At 46.9% G+C, this 25,617-nt stretch overlaps 1 protein-coding gene across 1 annotated transcript in view; it reads left to right on the top strand.

The window, feature by feature from the left end:
- Window positions 1-25,617, top strand: part of LOC119972901 (transcription initiation factor TFIID subunit 4-like) — a 167,494-nt gene that overhangs the window by 63,959 nt on the left and 77,918 nt on the right. Inside the window, exon 11 of the mRNA XM_038810446.1 lies at window positions 11,305-11,435. Within this exon, the coding sequence (XP_038666374.1) occupies window positions 11,305-11,435 (131 nt within the window). The remainder of the gene's footprint in view (window positions 1-11,304; window positions 11,436-25,617) is intronic.

The following is a 25,617-nucleotide window of genomic DNA, read 5'->3' on the forward strand; positions in this document are numbered from 1 at the left end:
CACATAATTGCTTAAACTGTATAAGAGCAATTGGAAGGGAGACGTGAACGACGCTCTTTATCCTCCTCCTCCCCCCCCCCCACCCCCCCCCCCCCCCCACCCCCCCACCCCCTGCTGCACAAATGAGTGGCTTTGGAGAGTTTGTGTAAAACCCCAAAGGCGCTTGCTTGATCCCGAGTGTTGCTTCCGTTGATTGAAAGGCGTGTACCTGTTGCTGGGAGGGTGGTTTGTCTGTGTGTGATTCATGCACACTAATAAACTGCCTCAGGAGTAGCAGATTTTCACCAGCTTCCTTGGAACGCCCTGAGCCACTTGCTAAAAAAAATCCCACCAATTCAGTGCCGTTAGTCCACTCTTCAGGTTCAAATGAGTGGAGTGAAGTTGTTGTTCTTTAACTCCTGGCTCTCTCCATCTTTTGTTGGTAGATAAGAAGGCCTTGTGTACACTTGTACCACAGGTTTACTTTACATGCAAATTGGACCACCATTCATTCTTGGGGCTATGGCTGGTTTAGCACAGGGCTAAATCGCTGGCTTTGAAAGCAGACCCAGGCAGGCCAGCAGCGCGGGTTCAATTCCCATACCAGCCTCCCCGAACAGGCGCAGGAATGTGGCGACTTGGGGCTTTCCACAGCAACTTCATTTGAAGCCTACTTATGACAATAAGCGATCTTCATTTTCTTGCACAGATTGCCGCCCACCTTCATTTTTCCGAAGTCACCTCAATTTGTTAGCGTTCGCTCTATTTTAGGTCACTTACAGCACTAAGAGGTGATGAGGCAAACTTTCAGTGGGTCTTCCCACGGGATTTTGAAATCCACTTTTTTTTCTCCATTTGCTACCCTACCAGTCCAGAATGCTCTGGATTATTGAGGAAGGGGCTGTCTCTGCTGCTGCAGAGATGAGAGGAGGCTCATGTAGACCACAGACCAGTTGTTCCGAATAAACTTGATAGCAGGCTGTAGGGTTCTGCACTGGTAATGTCGTAAGCTCTTCAAACCCCGGGGGTCTCCAATGGTGCCAGGATATTTCCCCAGATAAGGGGCCTCCGCCTGGGGGCATTCATAAGGAACATCAGTATTAGGAGCGTGGTTAAGCCATTTGGTTCATCAAGCTTGCTCCTACATTCGATAAGATCATGGCTGATCTGATTGCGGCCTCAACTCTGCCTTCCTCCCCTGCTGATCAAAAATCTACCTCGGCCTTGCATTATTCGATAACCCAGCCTCTGCTCTCTCGGGTAGAGAATTCCAAAGACCGCCGCCCCTCTGAGGGAAGAAATTCCTCCCCCCCCCCCCCCCCCCCCCCCCCCCCCCCCAATGGTAAATGGGAGACCTCTTATTTTGGAACTATGCCCCCTAGTTCTAGTTGTCAGCATTCTCAGCTTGCTGTTTGGTGGCCTGTTCCGTCATGGCGTGGCTGGTGAGAGATCAGAATTAGGAAGCAGAGCATGCAGCTGTGTGTCGTAGCTGGAGGTCAAGGAAAATATTCCAAGCTGAGGGCAATGTTGTGGAAAGCACTTTTGAGACGGTTTATGCCATAAAGCGCAGTAACGTCAGGAATGGGGTGGTGCTCTCACTCACGGGCAACCCTAATCTGTGGGGTAAAATTGGGGGGGGGGAGCACTCTTAAGAACCACGTTTCATTTTGTAAAATATTCCTTATTTTTTAACAATTCATTACTCCTCATAGATTTTATGGACCCTTTATTTCTCTCCTTCGCCCTGTATTGCCCATTGCCATTGACCCAAGTGTGTTTAATTTCTTGCCCCTCTCGACTGACATTTGCTCACGCACCGTCATAATCTGAACCGTCTTGGTCTCTCCACTAACCGATTGTGCCCTCTTTGAGTCCCACTGCACTCAGTTAGACACAAGGCCCACCTGACCTAATCCTGCAGCCTCTGGGAGGCCTTTTTAGTGTCAATCTCTTGTGCCCACATGGATTGAGGAAAAGGGACCTAAGCTTCCGTCCACTCCGCTTTTTTCCCTCCGCTCCTCTCTTACTTCTTCCTTCCGCATTCCCACTTGTCAAAATGAACAGGAAAACTCTCCTGGGCAACGGAATATAGCTGAGTCTGAATATCTGCAACCTCTTCGTTGATCCTGCCAAACAAATGCTTTAAAAAAAAAATCAAAGTGAGCATTTTGGCCCAATTGAACTATGATCTCACCCAGTGTTTACTTAACTAGCAATTGAACCTGTATTCTTAAAGGTTCTCCTCCGAACCTTTCAGCTTCTTAGCAGCAGGATAATGCATTATGCATCACAAAGAATAACATTCCTGTCCTTACTGTGTTTTGAATCATTTATAAGTAGCACCCTGGGAAATTCATCAGCAATTATCTATCACTGCGGTGACTTTATTTTTAATGTGCCTTATTGCCTCCCTTTTTTTCATGGCCCGTCTGCTTCTCATTGGTGTTTGTACCTGTGTCGGTTACCAATCATACTGTCGAATTTTACAGCACAGAAACAGGCCACTCAGCCATCTGGCCCAGGTCAGCTCTAGCAGAATGCCATCAAACTGAAATGCTAACTCTGTTCCTCTAACTGCCAGTGCAGCCTGGCCTACTGAGTATTTCCAGCATTTCAGCTTTGTTTCAGATTTTCCGCATCTGCAATATTTTGCTTTTCGGCCCATGCTCCAAACAAACTCCAACCCCCTCTATTTCGCCCTCTTCTATCACACCCTGTCAGCATTTCCTTCTCTTCCTTTCTTGCTCCTATGCTGAGCTAACTTTCCCTTAAATGATTCTGCGCTTTGCAGCTAAACTACTGTGGTATTATGGTCCACATTTTTAACGTGAGTATTATATTTGTACTCAATGTGCAAATCGAGACAAGTGTAGAAATGACCTGTGCATTTGCCCAAAACAGCTTTTAATCCTGTAGGAGCTGACATCCCAAATCCAGTTCCCAACAAATTCCAATGGCACCAACACAATATTAACTCAATAGTTGGGGATGTGTGTCCTGTCGAAAGGACAGGCGGATGGGCAAAGGGGGCGGGGTTGCATTGTTGGTAAGGAATTAAATTAAATCGATAGTGTTATGGGCCAGGGTTTAGAGAACCCCAAAGTGTATCATGGAGTTCACCTGACCCACAATTTTACTAGATTGTGGTATGGGGAGCACATGGCCCACTCTACAAGTGTGGTACAGCAGAAATGGAAAAGTATTTTTTAAACCAAAACAATGTTTATTCTATGAACTCAAGTTAACCTTTTTAAAACATACAGTGAACATCTTAGCAACCATTAATTCAAATACAACACCCAAAGAATACAACACTAAGTAATCCTTTATGTTTTCCTTTTGACATCCATAAGACTTAAAACACCTTTTACCAGAAGCACATTAGGTTCACATTCACTACTGAGAACATTTATAATTCTGACTTCACCCAATGATCAAGAGATAGTCTTTTCATGGCAGAGAGATCAACAGTACAGCTGCTCTGTCTAGCTTCAGCTCCAACACTGAAAACGAAACTAAAACACACCCTGCAGCAAACAGCCTAAAATGAAAGTAAAAAGTTGACAGGCTGCTCAGCTCCACCCACACTCTGGCATCACTGGTAAACACCTATTTCTTAAAGGTACATTACTTAAACACCCATTTCTTAAAGGCACATTTCTTAAACACCCATTTCCTCAAGGTACTCTCACATGACAATAGCAAGAAGCGATATAGGATCAGAAGGCATAGAATCTGTGTGGGTAGAGTTGAGGAATCGCAAAGGAAAAAAAGACCCTGATGGGAGTTATGTACAGGCCCCCTAGTAGTAGTCAGAATGTGGGGCAGAAAATAAATCTGGAGATAGAAAAGACATGTAAAAAAGGCGAGATTACAATAATCATGGGGTCTTCAATATGCAGGTGGACTGGGAAAATCCAGTTGGCAGTAAATCCCAAGAAAAGGAATTTGTGGAATGTCTAAGAGATGTATTTTTGGAACAGCTTGTGACAGAGCCTACTAGAGAACAAGCAATACTGGATTTGGTGATGTGTAATGAGACAGACTTGATTGGGGAACCTAAGGTGAAGGAACCCTTAAGGGGCAGTGACCACAATATGATAGAATTTACCCTGCAGTTTGAGAGGAAGAGGTTGAAATCAGATGTAGTAGTATTACAATTGAATAAAGGTAACTACAGAGACATGAGGGAGGAGCTGGCCAGAGTCGGTTGGTGGGGGAGCCTAGCAGGAAAGATGGAGTAACAGCAATGGTCGAGGTTTTTGAGGGTTGTTCGGGGGGCACAACAGAAATTCATCCCATGGAGGAGGAAACATGTCAAGGGGAGGATGAGGCAACTTTGATATTCTGGGACATCATAAAAGCAAAATAAAAAGCAGACAATGTGGCGAGGATTAGTGGGAAGCCTTTAAAAGAAATCTGAGGACAAAGAATAAGGTGGGGGAGAAAATGAAATAGGGCAGCAAGGTGGCACAGAGATTACCACTGCTGCCTCACAGCACCAGGGTCCCGGGATCAATTCCGGCCTGTGAGAGGTTTACACGTTCTCCCGTGTCTGCGTGGGTTTCCTCCGGGTTGTCTGGGTTTCGTCCTGCAGTCCAAAGATGTGCCGGTTAGGTGAATTGGCCTAACTTGCCCCTTAGTGTCCAATGTTAGGTAGGGTTACTGGTTAGGGCCTAAGTAGGGATGCTCTTTCAGAGGGTTGGTGTCGACTCGATGGACTGAATGTCCACCTTCTCCACTGCAGGGATGCTATGAGTGTAAGCTGGCTAGTAAGTTTTTTTCAACATATAAAAGTTAAGAGAGAGGCAAGAATCTACATTGGACCACTGGGAAATGAGGCTGGAGAAGTAGTAATGAGCAGCAAAGCAATGGCAGAGGAACGGAATAGGTACTTTGCATCAGTCTTCACAGTGGAAGTCATCAGTGCCATACCAGAACTCTGAGAGTCAGGGGGCAGAGGTGAGTGTCGTGGTCATCATTAGGGAGAAGGTGCTGGGGAAGCTGAAAGGTCTATAAGTGGATAAATCACCCGGGCCAGATGGACTACACCCCAGGGTTCTGAAGGAGATAGCTCAGGAGATTGTGGAGGCATTGGTGATGATCTTTCAGGAATCACTAGAGGCAGAACCACTTTGGGCAGCACGGTAGCACAAGTGGATAGCACTGTGGCTTCACAGCGCCAGGGTCCCAGGTTCGATTCCCAGCTGGGTCACTGTCTGTGCGGAGTCTGCACGTTCTCCCCGTGTCTCCGTGGGTTTCCTCCGGGTGCTCCGGTTTCCTCCCACAGTCCAAAGACGTGCAGGCTAGGTGGATTGGCCATGATAAAATTGCCCTCCGTGACCAAAAAAGGATAGGAGGTGTTATTGGGTTACGGGGATAGGGTGGAAGTGAGGGCTTAAGTGGGTCAGTGCCGACTCGATGGGCCGAATGGCCTCCTTCTGCACTGTATGTTCTATGTTCAGGGAGGGTCCCAGAGGACTGGAAAGTGGCTAATGTAACACCTCTGTTTAAGAAAGGAGGGAGGCAGAGGATGGGAAATTATAGACCGGTTAGCCTGACTTCGGTTGTTAGTAAGATTTTAGAATGCATTATTAAAGATGAGATTGTGGAGTACTTGAAAGTGCATGATAAAATCGGACTGAGTCAGCATGGCCTTGTCAAAGGGGGGTCATGCCTGACAAATCTGGTTGAATTATTTGAGGCGGTAATAAGGAGGTTGGACAAAGGAGAGTCAGTGGACCTGATCTGTTTGGATTTCCAGAAGGCCTTTGACAAGGTCCCATAAAGGAGGCTGCTCAATAAGATAAGAGCCTGTGGTGTTAGGAGCAAGGTAGAGCAAGTAGCATGGATAGAGGATTGGCTGACTGGCAGAAGGCAGAAAGTGGAAATAAAAGGGGGTATCTCCTTGAAACTTACTGAATACTGAGGCCTAGAAGAGTGGACGTGGACTCAATGTTTTCCCTGATAGAAAAAAACTAGCACCAGAAGGCACAATCTCAGATTAAGGGAACGATCCTTTAAAACAGAGGTAAGGAGGAATTTCTTCAGCCAGAGGGTGGGGAATCTATGGAACTCTGCCGCATAAGACTGTGGAGGCCAAAGCACCGAGTGTCTTTAAGACAGTCATAGATCGGTCCTTGATTAATAAGGGGATCAGGGGTTAGTGGGCGAAGGTAAGAGAATGAGGATGAGAAACATCAGAAATTATCGAATGGCGGAGAAAGCCCGATGGGCCGAATGGCCGAATTCTTTTCCTATATATTAAAAAAAAAATTTAAAGTGGCCGTTTTTTCCAATTAAGGGGCAATTTAGCGTGTCCAATCCACCTGCACATCTTTTGCATTGTGGGGGTGAGACCCACGCAGACACGGGGAGAATGTGCAAACTCCACACGGACAGTGACCCAGGTCCTTGGCGTCACGAGGCAGCAGTGCTAACCACTGAGCAACCGTGCTGCCCCTTCCCCTATATCTTATGGTCTTCTTTCACATTCATTAATTTATTTATTTGTGCCCCTTATTTTGATCATCTATCATTATGTATATATTATTCTCCATGGCAACTCCTTGACCAATCCGAGGCAACTTTCCAACCAATCCACTTACTCTTGTGCAGTATAGCTTGTTGCTTTCTTTGAAATTTGGTATTCCTGCATCTGTTCTGATGAGCGAAGACCAAAAACTCATCAGCCTCGCTTTTCAGAAATACTTGCTCTGTTCAACCAAGTGGCTATTTAATCATGTTGCAATGTAAAAGACAGATATAATCACTACTTTGCCAACGTCTTCAGTCTGTCGGTGAGTGAGAAAAGCAGAAATGAGTGCTGAATTAACCCTCAGCTGTTGGTTAGAGCATATGATGTGGAGATGCCGGCGTTGGACTGGGGTGAGCACAGTAAGAAGTCTTACAACACCAGGTTAAAGTCCAACAGATTTGTTTCAAACACGAGCTTTCGGAGCACGGCTCCTTCTTCAGGTGAATGGAAAGGCTTGTTCCAGAAATGTTTATATAGACACAGTCAGAGATGCCCCGGAATGCGAGCACCTGCAGGCAATCAAATCATCAAAGATGCTGAGAGAGAGGTAACTCCAGGTTAAAGAGGTGTGAATTGTCCCAAGCCAGTTCAGTCGGTAGGCCTCTGCAAGTCCAGGCTTGTTGGTGGGGGCCGAATGTAATGCGACATGAATCCCAGATCCCGGTTGAGTCCGCATTCATGCGTGCGGAACTTAGCTATAAGTTTTTGCTCAGCAATTTTGCGTTGTCGCGTCTCCTGAAGGCCTCCTTGTAGAATGCTGACCCGGAGATCAGAGGCTGAATGTCCTTGACTGCTGAAGTGTTCCCCAACTGGAAGGGAACAGTCCTGCCTGTTGATAGTCGCACGATGCCCGTTTATTCGTTGTCGCAGTGTCTGCATGGTCTCGCCAATGTACCACGCTTCGGGACATCCTTTCCTGCAGCGTATGAGGTAGACTACATTGGTCGAGTCGCACGAGTATGCGCCGCGTACCTGGTGGGTGGTGTTTCCACGTGTAATGGTGGTGTCCATGTCGATGATCTGGCATGTCTTGCAGAGATTACCCTGGCAGGGTTTTGTGGTGTTGTGGTTGCTGTTCTGAAGGCTGGGTAATTTGCTGCAAACAATGGTTTGTTTGAGGTTGCGCGGTTGTTTGAAGGCCAGTAGTGGGGGTGTGGGGATGACCGTGGCAAGATGTCCATCCTCGCTGATGATGTGTTGGAGGCTGCGAAGAAGATGTCGTAGTTTCTCCGCCCCAGGAAAGTACTGGACGACGAAGGGTACTCTGTCAGTGGTGTCCCGTGTTTGTCTTCTGAGGAGGTCGGTGCGGTTTTTTGCTGTGGCGCGGTGGAACTGTCGATCAATGAGTCGAGCGCCATATCCCGTTCGTACGAGGGCACCTTTCAGCATCTGTAGGGTTAGAGCATAGGAAGAGGGAGAACTCATTCAGCCACTTGTGTCTGTTCCACATTGTTAGATCCTGGCTGCCTCTATCACAACTCCCAACTAAGCCACCTTTGTTTCATAGTTTTAATACCTTGGCACATAGGAGGTTAAACGGCAGATTTAAATGAGTTGAAACTGATGGGGCAGATAGAGAACATTTGGTCAGGGCTAGGGGACATGGCCTTAAAATCAGAACCAGGGCACTTGGGGGGCAAGGTTAGAAAGCGTCCTTCATGAAAAGGGTTGTAGAAGTGTGGAAAACTCTCCCACAGAACACAGTTGATACTGAGGCTCAAATAATACTGAATCTGAGATTGATAGATTTTTGTTGAACAAGGATATAGAAGCTGGAGCTAAGATACAAATCAGCTGTCATGCTGTTGAATGGTGGAAAAGCCTCTTGGGGCTTTTTGGGAAATGGTTCCACATTCCCCCTCAACCATATTGTGTGAAGTACTTTCTGATTTCACCCCTTTGTGCTTTAGTTATGATTTTAAGGTTATGTTCCCTTGTTCCAGGCTTCGCTACCAGAGATGATAGTTTCTTTCTCTCTCCCTCACCAGCTCCTTTACTGATGCAGAAATGCCTCCTTTTAGTCTGCTCCTTTCTAGGCCATGTCCTCCCCATGCACCGTTTATTTTCTGCCTATTGGTCTCACACCTCTGTTATAGCCTGCCTCTCCCCTACATACTGTAAAGCATAAATATAAGAGCATAAGACATAGAAGCAGGAGCCGGCCCCTCGAGCCTTCTCCGTCATTCAATCAGACTGTAGCAGATCAGATTGTGGTCTTAACCACACTTTCCTGCCTGTCCCGTATAAGCCTTGACTCCCTTGTAGATCAGAAATCTGTCTAACTCGGCTTTGAATATATTCAGTGACCCAGCCTTCATTTCCATCTGGGGGAAGAGCATTCTCAAGACTACCCACGTTCAGAAAAAATGTCGTCTCATCACCGCCTTAAAGGGGTTCTCCTTATTTTTAAACTTCCTGCTAGTTCTAGATTCCCCCACAAAGGGAAAACTCTCCACACTTATCCTATCAGACCCCCTCAGAATCCTGAGGTCACTGCTCCTTTGAGTATAAACTCAACCTTTCCGAATAAAATAATTCATTTATCCCCGAAAGCAGCCTGGTTAGTCTCCTCTCAACTGCTTCCAATACAACTATATCTCTCAAATACGACGTCCCTACTTTTGTATTCCATCTCCCTTTGCCATAAAGGCCAACATTCCATTGGCCTTCCTAATTACTTGCCGTAACTTCCTTCTAAATGTTCTTTTGTGATTCACGGTGGAAGGACACCCATATCCCTCTACTGCAGCATTCTGTAGTTTGAGCTCGCCTAAATCTCTGCTGCCCATATCCTAACCCGCCCCTAAGTCCCATTCGCCCAGTGCCCCATGCTCACTGGCTCCTGGTCTGGCCACACTCAACGCTGTAAAAAAATTCTCATCCAGCTCATTCCATGGCCTTGTCCCTCCCGTGTCTCTGTAACCTTCGCCAGCCCCTCCTGCCCTCCGAGATCCCTGCCCTCCTCCAAATCTGGTCTTCTGTGCATGGCTGATTTTAATCTCTGCTGTTGGCAGCCATGCCTTCTGCTGCCTCGGGCCTGAGCTCTCAGTCATTCCCACCCTCAATCTCCCTGCCTCTTGGGTTCATCTCTCTCTCCCTTCAAAGTCCTCCCTCAAAGTTGCCCCTTTGACCAAACCTTTGATCACCTCTCCCAAAATCTCATTGTGTTGTTTTTGTTGTTTGCCAAATTCTGTTTGCTGACACTGCTGTGACGATCCTTTGAATGTTTTAAGACATTAAGAGAACTCTATAAACACATGTTGTTGCTGTAAATAAACCAGCTTCGGCAACAGTAAATAGAGCTAAAAATAACTTAATAACACGGGGTCAGCCATTTGGCGCCTCGAGCTACAATGCCGACCATGGTATCTTTTTATTTTCCCTCTTTTGGTCATCTTGTCAATTTCTTACATTAAACTAAAATTCCACGTTGTAAAAATAAATTGTTTCCAAATAATGTCAGGAACAGCATTTTTCTTTTTAATTTTTAAATATTCCTCTCTGTGTTAGTGACGCTGGGTATATTATATATAAAAATCAATTGTGACCATTTAAAATAAATACTTGTTCCTGGTGCGCGCTCTACCCATTTCCACCCAAGCCGTGCTTTTCATCTTGCGATCGTTTTAATACAATGCTCGCCTTCCAAGTGACCTCGAAATAGAGAGCTTCAGGCCAAATAAAATATGTATATTTCCCAGTGCTTAGAGCCAGCTTTTTGGTTGTGAGATGAATACCTATTTGAAGCTGTATCGTTATAACAATCCTGATCCTCTGCCCTTTCAATCAATGACATACTTTTTTGAATCAGGACACAGTATTTTATGACTTTAGGAGAGCGGTGCTGCTTGTGCATCCCTGATGTGAGGCACCCCAGCATTGGCGGCAGAGCTTTAGGTGGCCTTCAACGTTCAGATCTGGGGTTCCTTCCCTAAACGCCTCCACCCACTTTAACTCTCCCCCCTGTAAGATGCTCCATCTTCCACCAAGCCCGTCATCACCCGTTCTCAGCTCCTTAACTGGTGGGGCGGGGGATCAGTGTCAAACTTTGTCTGTCAGTTGCTCCGATGAAGTCCCTTGGGACATTTAACAAGTTAAAGGATGCTATATAAATGCAGTATAAAGGCAAAATACTGTGGTTGCTGGAGATCAGAAATATGGGGGCTGGTTTAGATCAGTTGGCTGGCCCGCTGGTTTGTGATGCGGAGCTAGGTCAACAGCGTGGGTTCAATTCCTGTAACGCCTGAGGCTCTTCATGAAGGCCCTGCCGTCTCAATCTTGCCTGAGGTGTGGTGATTCTCGGGTTAAATCACCACCAGTTAGCTCTCTCCCCCTGAATGGGGAAAGCAGCCTATGGTCATCTGGGATATTGGCGACTTTACCTTGGGGGGGGGAGGAACGCTAGCACAATGGTTAGCACAGTTGCTTGACCACTCCAGGGTCTCAGTTTCGATTCCCGGCTTGGGTCACTGTCTGTGCGGAGTCTGCACGTTATCCCCGTGTTTGCGTGAGTTTCCTCCCGGGTGCTCCCGTTTCCTCCCACAGTCCAAAGATGTGCAGGTTAGGTGGATTGGCCATGCTAAATTGTCATTGGTGTCCAAAACGGTTGGATTGGGTTACGGGGATAGGGTGGGGGTGTGGGCTTAGGTCGGGTGCTCTTTCCAAGGGCCGGTGCAGACTCGATGGGCCGAATGGCCTCCTTCTGCACTGCAATTCTATGATGCTATAAAACAGTGTTGCGTTTTGAGTTGGGCAGCAAAGTAAATTATGCATTACTCCTTCTGCAGGGAAGAAGCATGGCGTGACCGAGGTGAACTCTGACGTGTTGAACACCATATCTCACGCGACGCAAGAGCATTTACGGGAACTGGTGGAAAAGCTCACTGTGATTGCACAGCATCGGATGGCGACATACAAGGTTTGCCATCTTCTTACCACCATGCCGATGAGGAAGTGCCCACTAAACCATTTGCTGAGAATTTTTACCCTCTGGCTGGGTGAATGAGGGTATAGAGTGCAAAACATTTTCAGATCACCGATTAGTTTCCACCTGAGGAATTTGGAAAGTGCACCAAAATCTAGGCTGGCACTCGGTGCAACACTGAAGGAGTGCTGCACTGTTAGTGGTCACTGTCTTTTGGAAGCAACATTAAACCAAGACCCCCATCTGCCTACTCAGGTGGGTGTTAAAGACCCCATGGTAAAAGAGGGGGTTGGATTCGATTTGTTTATTGTCACGTGTACCGAGGTACAGCGAAAAGTATTTTTCTGCGAGCAGCTCAACGGATCTTTAAGTACATGGGAAGAAAAGGGAATAAAATAAAATACATAATATGGCAACACAAGGTACGCAATGTAACTACATAAGCACCGGCATTGGATGAAGCATACAGGGGTGTAGTGTTAATGAGGTCAGTCCATCAGAGGGTCATTTAGAAGTCTGGTAGCAGTGGGGAAAGAAGCTGTTGTTGAGTCTGTTCGTGCGTGTTCTCAGACTTCTGTATCTCCTGCCCGATGGAAGAAGTTGGAAGAGTGAGTAAGCCGGGTGGGAGGGGTCTTTGATTATGCTGCCTATGGTGCATCTGTAAAAGTTGGTAAGAGTTCATGTGGACATGCCAAATTTCCTTAGTTTCCCGTTATTCCCGGTGTCCTGGCCAATGTTTATCCTTCAGCCAGTATCGCAAAGGCAGGTGATCACATTGATGTTTGTGGGAGCTTGCTGTGCACAAACTTGATGCCGCGTTCCCTAGATTGCAGCAGCGGCTGCACTTTGTGAAGTGCTTTGAGATATCGGCCATGTAAAGCGCGATACAAAATGCAAGTCCTCCTTTTATTCTGGGCACCGCACTTTTGGAAGGATGTCGAGGCCTGAGAGAGGGCGCAGAGGAGATTGTGTTATCAGGGATGAGGGACCATGTGGTGAGACTGGGGAAGCAGATGCAGTGCAGCACAGGTTCACCAGACTGATTCTGAGATGGCAGGATTGTCGAAGGGGGAGATTGGGTCGACTAAGCTTGTATTCACTGGAATTTAGAAGAATGAGAGGGAACCCCATTGAAAAGTATACCGCTTTGGATACTGTTTGGGGGGTTGGGGGGGGGGGGGGGACTTACCAGGGGTAAGCCATGGGGTACAGGTCTCTGGCACAGAGTCTGTCCCTGTTGCTCAGAAGGGAAGGGGGGAGAGAGGAGTAGAGCATTAGTCATTGGAGACTCCGTAGTTAGGGGGATAGATAGGAGTTTCTGTGGGAATGAGAGAGACTCGCGGTTGGTGTGTTGCCTCCCGGGTGCCAGGGTCCGCGATGTCTCGGATCGTGTTTTCGGGATCCTTAAGGGGGAGGGAGAGCAGCCCCAAGTCGTGGTCCACAGGTACCAACGACATAGGTAGGAAAAGGGATAGGGATGTAAGGCAGGAATTCAGGGAGCGAGGGTGGAAACTTAGAGCTAGAACAAACAGTTATTATCTCTGGGTTGTTACCCATGCCACGCGCTAGTGAGACGAGGAATAGGGTGAGAGAGCAGTTGAACACATGGCTACAGGGATGGTGCAGAAGGAAGGGTTTCAGATTCCTGAATAATTGGGGCTCATTCTGGGGTAGGTGGGACCTCTACAAACGGGATGGTCTACACCTGGACCAGAGGGGTACCAGTATCCTGGGGGGGGGAATTTGCTAATGCTCTTCGGGAGGGTTTAAACTAGTTCAGGGGTTTGGGAACCTGAATTGTAGCTCCAGTATACAGGAGTTGAGAGTAGCGAAGTCATGAGTAAGGTTTCAAAGTTGCAGGAGTGTACCGGCAGGCAGGAAGGTAGTTTAAAGTGTGTCTACTTCAATGCCAGGAGCATCCGGAATAAGGTGGGGGAACTTGCGGCATGGGTTGGTACCTGGGACTTCGATGTTGTGGCCATTTCGGAGACATGGATAGAGCAGGGACAGGAATGGTTGTTGCAGGTGCCGGGGTTTAGATATTTCAGTAAGCTCAGAGAAGGTGGTAAAAGAGGGGGAGGGGTGGCATTGTTAGTCAAGGACAGTATTACGGTGGCAGAAAGGATGTTTGATGAGGAATCGTCTACTGAGGTAGTATGGGCTGAGGTTAGAAACAGGAAAGGAGGTGACCCTGTTAGGGATTTTTTATAGGCCTCCGAAAAGTTCCAGAGATGTAGAGGAAAGGATTGCAAAGATGATTCTGGATAAGAGCGAAAGTAACAGGGTAGTTGTTATGGGGGACTTTAACTTTCCAAATATTGACCGTAAACGCTATAGTTCGAGTACTTTAGATGGGTCTGTTTTTGTCGAATGTGTGCAGGAGGGTTTCCTGACACAGTATGTAGATAGGCCGACGAGAGGCGAGACCATATTGGATTTGGTACTGGGTAATGAACCAGGACAGGTGTTAGATTTGGAGGTAGGTGAGCACTTTGGTGATAGTGACCACAGTTTTCTTTAATGATGGAAAGGGATAGGTATATATTGCAGGGCAAGAGTTATATCTGGGGGAAAGGTAATTATGATGCATTGAGGCAAAACGTGGGATGCATCGGATGGGGAGGGAAATTGCAGGGGATGGGCACAATTGAATTGTGGAGCTTGTTCAAGGAACAGCTACTGCGTGTCCTTGATAAGTATATACCTGTCAGGCAGGGAGGAAGTGGTCGGGCGTGGGAACCGTGGTTTACTGAAGTAGTTGAAACACTTGTCAAGAGGAAGAAGGAGGCTTATGTAAAGATGAGACGTGAAGGTTCAGTTAGGGCGCTCGAGAGTTGCAAGTTAGCTAGGAAGGACCTAAAGAGAGAGCTCAGAAGAGCCAGGAGGGGACATGAGAAGTCTTTGGCAGGTAGGATAACCCTAAAGCTTTCTATAGGTATGTCAGGAATAAAAGAATGACTAGGGTAAGAGTAGGGCCAGTCAAAGACAGTAGTGGGAAGTTGTGCGTGGAGTAAGAGGAGATAGGAGAGGTGCTCAATGAATATTTTTCGTCAGTATTCATGCAGGAAAAAGACAAAGTTGTCGAGGAGAATACTGAGATACAGGCTACTAGACTAGAAGGGCTTGAGGTTCATAAGGAGGAGGTGTTAGCAATTCTGGAAAGTGTTAAAATAGATAAGTCCCCTGGGCCGGATGGGATTTATCCTAGGATTCTCTGGGAAGCGAGGGAGGAGATTGCTGAGCCTTTGGCTTTGATCTTTAAGTCATCTTTGTCTACAGGAATAGTGCCAGAAGACTGGAGGATAGCAAATGTTGTCCCGTAGGTCAAGAACGGGAGTAGAGACAACCCCGGTAACTATAGACCAGTGAGCCTTACTTCTGTTGTGGGCAAAGTCTTGGAAAGGTTTATAAGAGATAGGATGTATAATCATCTGGAAAGGAATAATTTGATTAGAGATAGTCAACACGGTTTTGTGAAGGGTAGGTCGTGCCTCACAAACCTTATTGGGTTCTTTGAGAAGGTGACCAAACAGGTGGATGAGGGTAAAGCAGTTGATGTGGTGTATATGGATTTCAGTAAAGCGTTTGATAAGGTTCCCCACGGTAGGCTATTGCAGAAAATACGGAGGCATGGGATTCAGGGTGATTTAGCAGTTTGAATCAGAAATTGGCTTGCTGGAAGAAGACAAAGGGTGGTGGTTGATGGGAAATGTTCAGCCTGGAGTCCAGTTACTAGTGGTGTACCACAAGGATCTGTTTTGGGGCCACTGCTGTTTGTCATTTTTATAAATGACCTGGAGGAGGGCGTAGAAGGATGGGTGAGTAAATTTGCAGATGACACTAAAGTCGGTGGAGTTGTGGACAGTGCAGAAGGATGTTACAAATTACAGAGGGACATAGATAAGCTGCAGAGCTGGGCTGAGGTGGCAAATGGAGTTTAATGCAGAAAAGTGAGGTGATTCATTTTGGAAGGAATAACAGGAAGACAGAGTACTGGGCTAATGGTAAGATTCTTGGTAGTGTGGATGAGCAGAGAGATCTCGGTGTCCATGTACATAGATCCCTGAAAGTTGCCACCCAGGTTGAGAGGGTTGTTAAGAAGGCATACGGTGTGTTAGCTTTTATTGGTAGAGGGATTGAGTTTCGGAGCCATGAGATCATGTTGCAGCTGTACAAAAGTCTGGTCCGGCCGCAGGGGCTGGTTTAGCTCACTGGGCTAAATCGCTGCCTTTTAAAGCAGACCAAGCAGGCCAGCAGCACGGTTCAATTCCCGTACCAGCCTCCCCGGACAGGCACCGGAATGTGGCGACTAGGGGCTTTTCACAGTAACTTCATTGAAGCCTACTCGTGACAATAAGCGATTTTTATTTCATTTTCATTTCATTTCATTTCATTTGGAGTATTGCGTGCAATTCTGGTCGCTGCATTATAGGAAGGATGTGGAAGCATTGGAAAGGGTGCAGAGGAGATTTACCAAAATGTTGCCTGGTATGGAGGGAAGATCTTATGAGGGAAGGCTGAGGGACTTGAGGCTGTTTTCGTTAGAGAAAAGAAGGTTAAAAGGTGACTTAATTGAGGCATACAAGATGATCAGAGGATTAGATAGGGTGGACAGTGAGAGCCTTTTTCTTTGGATGGTGATGTCTAGCATGAGGGGACGTAGCTTTAAATTGAGGGGAGATAGATATAGGACAGATGTCAGAGGTAGGTTCTTTACTCAGAGAGTAGTAAGAACATAAGAACATAAGAACTAGGAGCAGGAGTAGGCCATCTGGCCCCTCGAGCCTGCTCCGCCATTCAATTAGATCATGGCTGATCTTTTGTGGACTCAGCTCCAAGGGCGTGGAATGCCCTGCCTGCAACAGCAGTGGACTCGCCAACATTAAGGACATTTAAATGGTCATTGGATAAACATATGGATGATAAGGGAATAGTATAGATGGGCTTTAGAGTGGTTTCACAGGTCGGCGCAACATCGAGGGCCGAAGGGCCTGTACTACGCTGTAATGTTCTATATCAAGTTGAGATGGGACAGACTAGATGCAGGAATGTTCTTTCCCCCTGGCTTGGGGTCATGGGCAGGGGATCATTGTGTCTGGGTGCGGGGTATCCCATTTAGGACTGAAATGAGAAGAAATGTATTCACTCCATAGAATGTAAGAATAATATTCGCTTATTGTCACAAGTAGGCTTCAATGAAGTTACTGTGAAAAGCCCCTAGTCGCCACATTCCAGCGCCTGTTCGGGGGAGGCTGGTATGGGAATTGAACCCGCACTGCTAGCGTTGTTCTGCATTACAAGCCAGCTGTTCAGCCCACTGTGCTAAACCAGTGGTGGCTGGGGGATTTCCACAGTAACTTCATTGCAGTGTTAATGTTAGCCTACTTGTGACAATAAAGATTATCATCATTGAGGTGCATGTCCATGTCCTTTTTAAAAGAGTCCAGGGTCAGTGGTGAGCCTTTGGAATTCTCTACCACAGAAGGCTGTGGGGGCCAGGTCACTGAAGATACTCAAAAAGGGAATGGATTTCTGGACTCTAAAGGCATCAAAGGGTAAGGGGAGAGAACGGGAGCAATGGTGTTGTGATAGAGGATCAGACGTGATCATATTGAATGTTAGAGCAGATTCAAAAGGGCCGATTCCGCAGAATCTCTACAGGGCAGAAGAAGGCCGTTCGGCCCATCGAGTATACACCCACTCTCTGAAACGGCATTCTACCCAGGCCTATCTCTGCAACCCCACCTAAACCGCACATCTTTGGACTTCTTCGGAAATGGCCTACTCCTATTTTCTCTGTTTAAGCTGGGGTCCTTCACCTTAGAGCTGAAACGGTTAAGGGAATTAATAAAGGAGTTCAAAATCATGAAGGTTTTGATTGAGTAAATAAGGAGCAGCAGTTTCCGGGGCAGGGTGCTTGGTGATCAGAGGGCAATAGGTAATTGGTAAAAGCACTAAAAGCAGCATAAGAATTATTTCATGCACTGAGCTGTTGTTGTGAATCAGAATGCACTCCCTGGAAGAGCAGTGAGAGCAGAATTTTGCCCAATGCATGGCAGGAAATTTGCAAACTCGGAAGTTTAGAATAGGGGAGTGGGACTAATTGCAATGAGCCAGCAATGGTATGATGGGCTGAATGACCTGTGCTTTGACGTTCTATTATTTGATTCCCAGCAGTTCATCGTGATTTGTTTTTCAATCTCTCCGTCTTGCTTTCCTTGCAACCAGCTCATTATCACATCTTAATTTGGTCAGGGAAATGTGGTCCCAGTTGCCATTTGCAAAATGGCAGTTCCCTGCCGCTGGGTGACAGCTGAGCACAGCCCTGCTTCCTGGACAGGTACAGGCTCCTGTCATCACTGTTGTGTTATGCTTCTTCACGTAGCATAAGCTGCTGCCTTGATGTATACTCTGACAAAGGAAGGTTCAAACTTGGAGATAGGTTTAACATATTTATTGAGCAGTTAACAATTCTCCTACTTGAGTTTGACTCTCTTGCTGATTTTACTATAGTAACTCAATCTAACTAACCAGTCTGCTCTAAGCCATGTGGTGGGTATGATGCTTCCCTGATCTGCCCCTGTCTCTCTGAGTGTCGCCTATGGAAAGAGAAAGAGCATGTGTGCCCTGTTCTTTTATATGGGTCGCCCCATTGTGGTAGTGTCACCTCTGGGTGTGTCTTGACTGCCCATTGGTCGTGTCCTATCTTACTGACCTATTGGTTGAATGACTGTGTGTCATGACGTCTCTGGTGCTCCCTCTAGTGTTTACTTAGTTGCAGTGTACATTAACCCCTTGTGTATTTACAGTGATGCAGATATCACCACAATCACCTGAGCCTGAAGAAGGCTGCACGTGACTAAAGTCTCCATTTTTATTTTGAGTGTTGATTTTCATTGAGTGATTATCCAAACTAAATTTCTCAGAATTATGTGAGCCATTAGGACCGGTCAGGCAGAGCCCAAGGAGGAGAGAAGTGGGCAAAGTTTAGGGAGGGAATTCCAGAGTAATGGGACCTGGCACCTGTCCGCAAATAGGGCTGTGATGAAAATTGGACCATGTGCACGAAGGCAGAGATTGGAGGGTTTTTGGGTGCTTTAGGCTGGAGACGGGAAGGGAGAAAGGCCATGGAGTAATTTGAAAGTTAGAATGTGAATTGTAAATTCTCAAGGGGGTTTTGAGGCTAGTCTATGAATTGAAATGAACTCCCCCTTGTGATGAAAGTACCTTTTGGTATCCTGTCTGACACGGATGGTGGCTTTCTTTCCTTTGAGATAATCACCTGGTGATTTCTGTCCTTCCAACATGTCTTTATGTGGCTTGAGTTGATTTGAGTCTCATTCGGACACTTGGGGAGCAGGCGTGGACACACATCCCATCGATCCTGCTCTGCTATTCAGTATTATCATGGCTGATCTTGGGCTTCCACTCCAGTTTCCTGCCCCCTCCCCAAATTGCTTAATCCCCTGAGACACCTGTCTACCCCAGCCTTAAATGCATTCGACAATGGGGAATCCACAACTCTCTGGAATAGAGGATTCCAAAGATTCACCACCCTTTGAGTGACTAATTTCTCCTCTATCTCAGTCGTAAATGATCGTCGTCTTACTCTGAGGCTGTGCCCCATGGTTTTGGTTCCCCGACCAGCCGTAACACATTCTGTGTGCGTCCAACAAGTCCCTTCAGAATTTTGCAGGCTTTGTTGACATTGTTTCCCGTCCTTCAAAACAGTAGAGAATGCAGACCCATTTTACTCAAGCTCGAATCACAGAACAAACCCCCCCTTATCCCAGGGTCCACCTTGCTGAGCTTTTGATCTTCAATGCTGGTGAACCACTTAGTCACTGCTATTTGCTTTTGGAATGGATAAGAACACAAAAATAGGAGTAGACAGGGCAGCACGGCGGCACAGTGGCCGCAGAGCAAAAAAAAGCTCTGTCCGTTGGATTGCTAAACTAACAAGTTTTTTATTTTTTTTTTATTTTTCAGTAGTTGGGAAGTTAGTTCAGTGGGAATGGAGGCTAGGGCAGTTGAATGTTCCTCCTGCAGAATGTGGGAGGAAAGGGTCACCTCTCGTGTCCCTTCTGACTACATCTGCGGGAAGTGCACCCAACTCCAGCTCCTCGAGAGCCGCATTAGGGACCTGGAGCTGGAGCTGGATGAACTTCGGATCATTCGGGAGGCGGAGGAGGTTATTGAGAGGAGTTATAGGGAGGTAGTCACACCTCAGGTAAAAGAAGAAAGTAGATGGGTTACCGTCAGGGGAGGCAGAGGGAACCGGCAGGCAGTGCAGGGATCCCCTGTGGTCATTCCCCTTTATAACAAGTATACCGTTTTGGATACTGTTGCGGGGGACGACTTACCAGGGGTAAGCAATAGGGCGCAGGTCTCTGGCACAGAGTCTGTCCCTGTTGTTCAGAAGGGAAGGGAGAAGAGGAACAGAGCACTTGTCATTGGGGACTCCATAGTTAGAGGAACAGACAGGAGGTTCTGTGGGAACGAAAGAGACTCACGGTTGGTGTGTTGCCTCCCAGGTGCCAGGGTTTGTGATGTCTCTGATCGTGTTTTTGGGATCCTTAAGGGGGAGGGGGAGCAGCCCCAAGTCGTGGTCCACATAGGTACCAACGACATAGGTAGGAAGAGAGATGGGGATTTGAGACAGAAATTCAGGGAGCTAGGGTGGAAGCTGAGAGCTAGAACAAACAGAGTTGTTATCTCTGGGTTGTTACCCGTGCCACGTGCTAGCGAAGTAAGAAATAAGGAGAGAGAGGAGTTGAACACGTGGCTACAGGGATGGTGCAGGAGGGAGGGTTTTGGTTTCCTGGATAATTGGGGCTCATTCTGGGGTAGGTGGGACCTCTACAAACAGGATGGTCTTCACCTGAACCAGAGGGGTACCAATATCCTGGGAGGGAGATTTGCTAGTGCTCTTCGGGGGGGTTTAAACTAATTCAGCAGGGGGATGGGAACCTAAATTGTAGACCCAGTGTACAGGATGTTGAGAGTAGTGAGGTCAGGGATAGGGTTAAAAGTTCGAAAGAGGGCACCGGCAAGCAGGACACTGGTTTGAAGTGTGTCTACTTCAACGCCAGGAGCATCCGGAATAAGGTGGGTGAGCTTGCAGCATGGGTTGGTACCTGGGACCTCGATGTTGTGGCGATTTCGGAGACATGGGTAGAGCAGGGACAGGAATGGTTGTTGCAGGTTCCAGGATTTAGATGTTTCTGTAAGAACAGAGAAGATGGTAAAAGAGGGGGGGGTGTGGCATTGTTAATCAAGGAAAGTATTACGGCGGTAGAAAGGACGCTTGAGGACTCGTCTACTGAGGCAGTATGGGCCGAGGTTAGGAACAGTCGAGGAGAGGTCACCCTGTTGGGAGTTGTCTATAGACCTCCGAATAGTCCCAGAGATGTAGAGGAAAGGATTGCAAAGATGATTCTCGACAGGAGCGAGAGTAACAGGGTAGTTGTTATGGGGGACTTTAACTTTCCAAATATTGACTGGAAATACTATAGTTCGAGTACTATAGATGGGTCAGTTTTTGTGCAGTGTGTGCAGGAGGGTTTTCTGACACAGTATGTAGACAGGCCAACAAGGGGCGAGGCCACATTGGATTTGGTACTGGGTAATGAACCCGGCCAGGTGTTAGATTTAGATGTAGGTGAGCACTTTGGTGATAGTGATCACAACTCGGTTATGTTTACTTTAGCAATGGGCAGGGATAGGTATATACCGCAAGGCAAGAATTATAGCTGGGGGAAAGGCAATTATGATGCTATTCGGCAAGATTTAGGAGGTATAGGATGGGGAAGGAAACTGCAGGGGATGGGTACAATCGAAATGTGGAGCTTTTTCAAGGAACAGCTACTGCGTGTCCTTGATAAGTATGTACCTGTCAGGCAGGGAGGAAGTTGTCGAGCAAGGGAGCCGTGGTTTACTAAGGAAGTTGAAGCACTTGTCAAGAGGAAGAAGAAGGCTTATGTTAGGATGAGACATGAAGGCTCAGTTAGGGCACTTGAGAGTTACAAGTTAGCCAGGAAGGACCTAAAGGGAGAGTTAAGAAGAGCGAGGAGAGGACACGAAAAGTCGTTGGCGGATAGGATCAAGGAAAACCCTAAGGCTTTCTATAGGTATATCAGGAACAAAAGAATGACTCGAGTAAGATTAGGGCCAATCAAGGATAGTAGTGGAAAGTTGTGTGTGGAATCAGAGGAGATAGGGGAAGCATTAAATGGATATTTTTCGTCAGTGTTTACACTGGAGAAAGACAATGTTGTCGAGGAGAACACTCAGGTTCAGTCGACCAGGCTAGATGGAATTGAGGTTCAAAAGGAGGAGGTGTTAGCAATTTTAGAAAATGTCAAAATAGACAAGTCCCCTGGGCCAGATGGGATTTATCCTAGGATTCTCTGGGAAGCCAGGGAGGAGATTGCTGAGCCTTTGTCCTTGATCTTTATGTCGTCTTTGTCGACAGGAATAGTGCCGGAAGACTGGAGGATAGCAAATGTTGTCCCCTTGTTCAAGAAGGGGAGTAGAGACAACCCTGGTAATTATAGACCTGTGAGCCTTACTTCGGTTGTGGGTAAAATGTTGGAAAAGGTTATAAGAGATAGGGTTTATAATCATCTTGAAAAGAACAAGTTGATTAGCGATACTCAACACGGTTTTGTGAAGGGTAGGTCATGTCTGACAAACCTTATTGAGTTTTTTGAGAAGGTGACCAAACAGGTGGATCAGGGTAAAGCTGTTGATGTGGTGTATATGGATTTCAGTAAGGCGTTTGATAAGGTTCCCCACGGTAGGCTATTGCAGAAAATAAGGAAGTATGGAATTGAAGGTGATTTAGCGGTTTGGATCAGTAATTGGCTAGCTGAAAGAAGACAGAGGGTGGTGGTTGATGGCAAATGTTCATCCTGGAGTTCAGTTACTAGTGGTGTACCGCAAGGATCTGTTTTGGGGCCACTGTTGTTTGTAATTTTTATAAATGACCTGGAAGAGGGTGTAGAAGGATGGGTTAGTAAATTTGCAGATGACACGAAGGTCGGTGGAGTTGTGGATAGTGCTGAAGGATGTTATAGGATACAGAGGGACATAGATAAGCTGCAGAGCTGGGCTGAGAGGTGGCAGATGGAGTTTAATGCGGAAAAGTGTGAGGTGGTTCACTTTGGAAGGAGTAACAGGAATGCAGAGTACTGGGCTAATGGCAAGATTCTTGGTAGTGTAGATGAACAGAGAGATCTCGGCATCCAGGTACATAAATCCCTGAAAGTTGCCACCCAGGTTAATAGGGCTGTTAAGAAGGCATATGGTGTGCTAGCCTTTATAAGCAGGGGGATTGAGTTTCAGAACCACAAGGTCATGCTGCAGCTGTACATAACTCTGGTGCGGCCACACCTGGAGTACTGCGTGCAGTTCTGGTCACCACATTATAGGAAGGATGTGGAAGCTTTGGAAAGGGTTCAGAGGAGATTTACTAGGATGTTGCCTGGTATGGAGGGAAGGTCTTACGAGGAAAGGCTCAGGGAATTGAAGTTGTTTTCGTTAGAGAGGAGAAGGCTGAGAGGTGACTTAATAGAGACATATAAGATAGTCAGAGGGTTAGATAGGGTGGACAGTGAGAGTCTTTTTCCTCGGATGGTGATGACCAATACGAGGGGACATAGCTTTAAATTGAGGGGTGAGAGATATAGGACAGATGTCAGAGGCAGTTTCTTTACTCAGAGAGTAGTAGGGGTGTGGAACGCCCTGCCTGCAATAGTAGTAGACTCGCCAACTTTAAGGGTATTTAAGTGGTCACTGGATAGACATATGGATGAAAATGGAATAGTGTAGGTCAGATAGGCTTCAGATGGTTTCACAGGTCGGCGCAACATCGAGGGCCGAAGGGCCCGTACTGCGCTGTAGTGTTCTATGTTCTATGTACTGCTGCCCCATGGCGCTGAGGTCCCAGGTTCGATCCTGGCTGTGGGTCACTGTCCGCGTGGAGTTTGCACGTTCTCGCCGTGTCTGCGTGGGTCTCACCCCCACAACCCAAAGATGTGCAGGGTAGGTGGATTGGCCACGCTAAGTTGGCGTGTAATTGGAAAAAATGAATTGGTTACTCTAAATTTAAAACAAAAATAGGAGCCGACCATATGGCCTTCACCAATCACTACAATCGTGGCCCATCTCCTGCCTTAACTTTTTCTTTTCCCAACTATATTCCTCAATTCCCTGAGTGGGAATTGTCTCTCTCGGCCTTCAATATCGCATTGACGGGGCATCCAGAGCCCCGCTCGGTTAGAGTAATTCCAAAGATCTTCCTCTATTTAATGGAGGCCAATTTAAACAAGGGGCTAATTTCCTGGATAACCTTTAGAATTTATATTTGTGTAGTGCAACGCACCCAAGGTGCTTCATGGGAGGGTTTCTGACAAACAATTGGCACATTGTCCCATAAGGCAATAATAAGACAGGTGACATAAAGGCCCACGGTACAGAAACGGCCATTTGTTGCATCGTGTCTGTGCCAGTAAACAAAAAACCCACCTAATTATCCTCATCCCATTTTTTAGCACTTGGACCAAAGCCTTGTATGCTTTGGCATCGTACGTGCACATCTAAATGCTTATTAAATGTCATTAGGGCCTCTGCCTCCACCACCCGTTCAGGCGGTGAGTTCCAGACACTCACCACTCTCTGGTTGAAAAAGTTTTCCTCACATTCCCTCTGAACCTCCTGCCCCTGACCTTAAATCTATGCCCCCTGGTCATTGATCCCTCCACCAAGGGGAAAGGTTTCTTACTGTCTAATCTGTCTATGCCCCTCATAATTATATACATCTCAATCATGTCCGCCCCCCTCAGTCGCCTCTGCTCCAAGGAAAACAACCCCAGTCTATCCAATCTCTCTTCATAACTAAAACTCTCCAACCCAGGCAACATCTGGTAAATCTCCTCTGCACCCTTTCCAGTGCTATGACGTCCCTCCTATAATGGGATGGCACGGTTGCACATTGGTTAGCACTGTTGCTTCACACCTCCAGGTTCGGTTCCCGGCTTGGGTCACTGTCTGTGCAGAGTCTGCCATTTTCCTTGTGTCTGGGTGGGTTTCCTCCGGGTGCTCCGGTTTCCTCCCACATTTCACAGATGTGCTTGTTAGGTGAATTGGACATTCTGAATTCTCCCTCCGTGTACCCAAACAGGCGCCGGAATGTGGCGACTAGGGGATTTTCACAGTAACTTCATTGCAGTGTTAATGTAAACCTACTTGTGACAATAAAGATTATTATTATGTGGATTGCAGAACTGCGCACAATACTCTAGCTGAGGCGTAACCAACCTTTTATACAGTTCCAGTGTAACCTCTCTGCTCTTAAAGTCTGTGCCTCGGCTGATATGGACAAGTATACCATATGCTTTCTTAACCACTGTATCTACCTGCCCTGCTATCTTAAGGGACCAGTGTACATGCAGACCAAGGTCCCTCTGATCCTCGGTGCTTCCCAGGGTCCTGTCGTTTATTATGTATTCCCTTGCCTGGTTTATCCTATCTAACATGCATCACCTCACACTTATCCGGATTGAATTCCATTTGCCGCTGACCAGCCCATCTATGCCCTTCTGTAATCGAAGGCTATCCTCCTCACCATTTACCACCTTACTCGCCCAGTGTCTTTGGAACATTTGGTGGTCCGAGGCTTGGTCAGCGAGGTAGGTTTTAAGTGCCTTCAAGGAAGAGAGGCAGGGAATTCTAAAGCTTACACGTAGGCCACTAAAGGCACAGAGGTATCTAGCAGGGTGGTGAAAATTGTGAATGGCCCAGAGGGGCCAAATTTAAGGGGTGTGATTTTTCTGATTTGGTAGGAGTGTCTCATTGCCATCCGTGGATGATATCATTAAAAAATTTTTTTTTTTTAGAGTACCCAATTATGTTTTCCAATTAAGGAACAATTTAGAGTGGCCAATCCACCTACCCTGCACATCTTTGGGTTGTGGGGGTGAAACCCACGCAGACACGGGGAGAATGTGCAAACTCCACACGGACAGTGACCCAGGGCTAGGATTCGAACCCGGGTCCTCAGCGCCGTAGGCAGCAATGCTAACCACTGTGCCACCGTGCTGCCCTCAGATGATAGCATTTAGTTGATGGGAACCTGCTATTTTGTTATGTGGTCACACATTGAATTCCTCTGATC

This window comes from Scyliorhinus canicula, chromosome 10, assembly GCF_902713615.1.
Source record: "Scyliorhinus canicula chromosome 10, sScyCan1.1, whole genome shotgun sequence".
Lineage (NCBI taxonomy): Eukaryota > Metazoa > Chordata > Chondrichthyes > Carcharhiniformes > Scyliorhinidae > Scyliorhinus > Scyliorhinus canicula.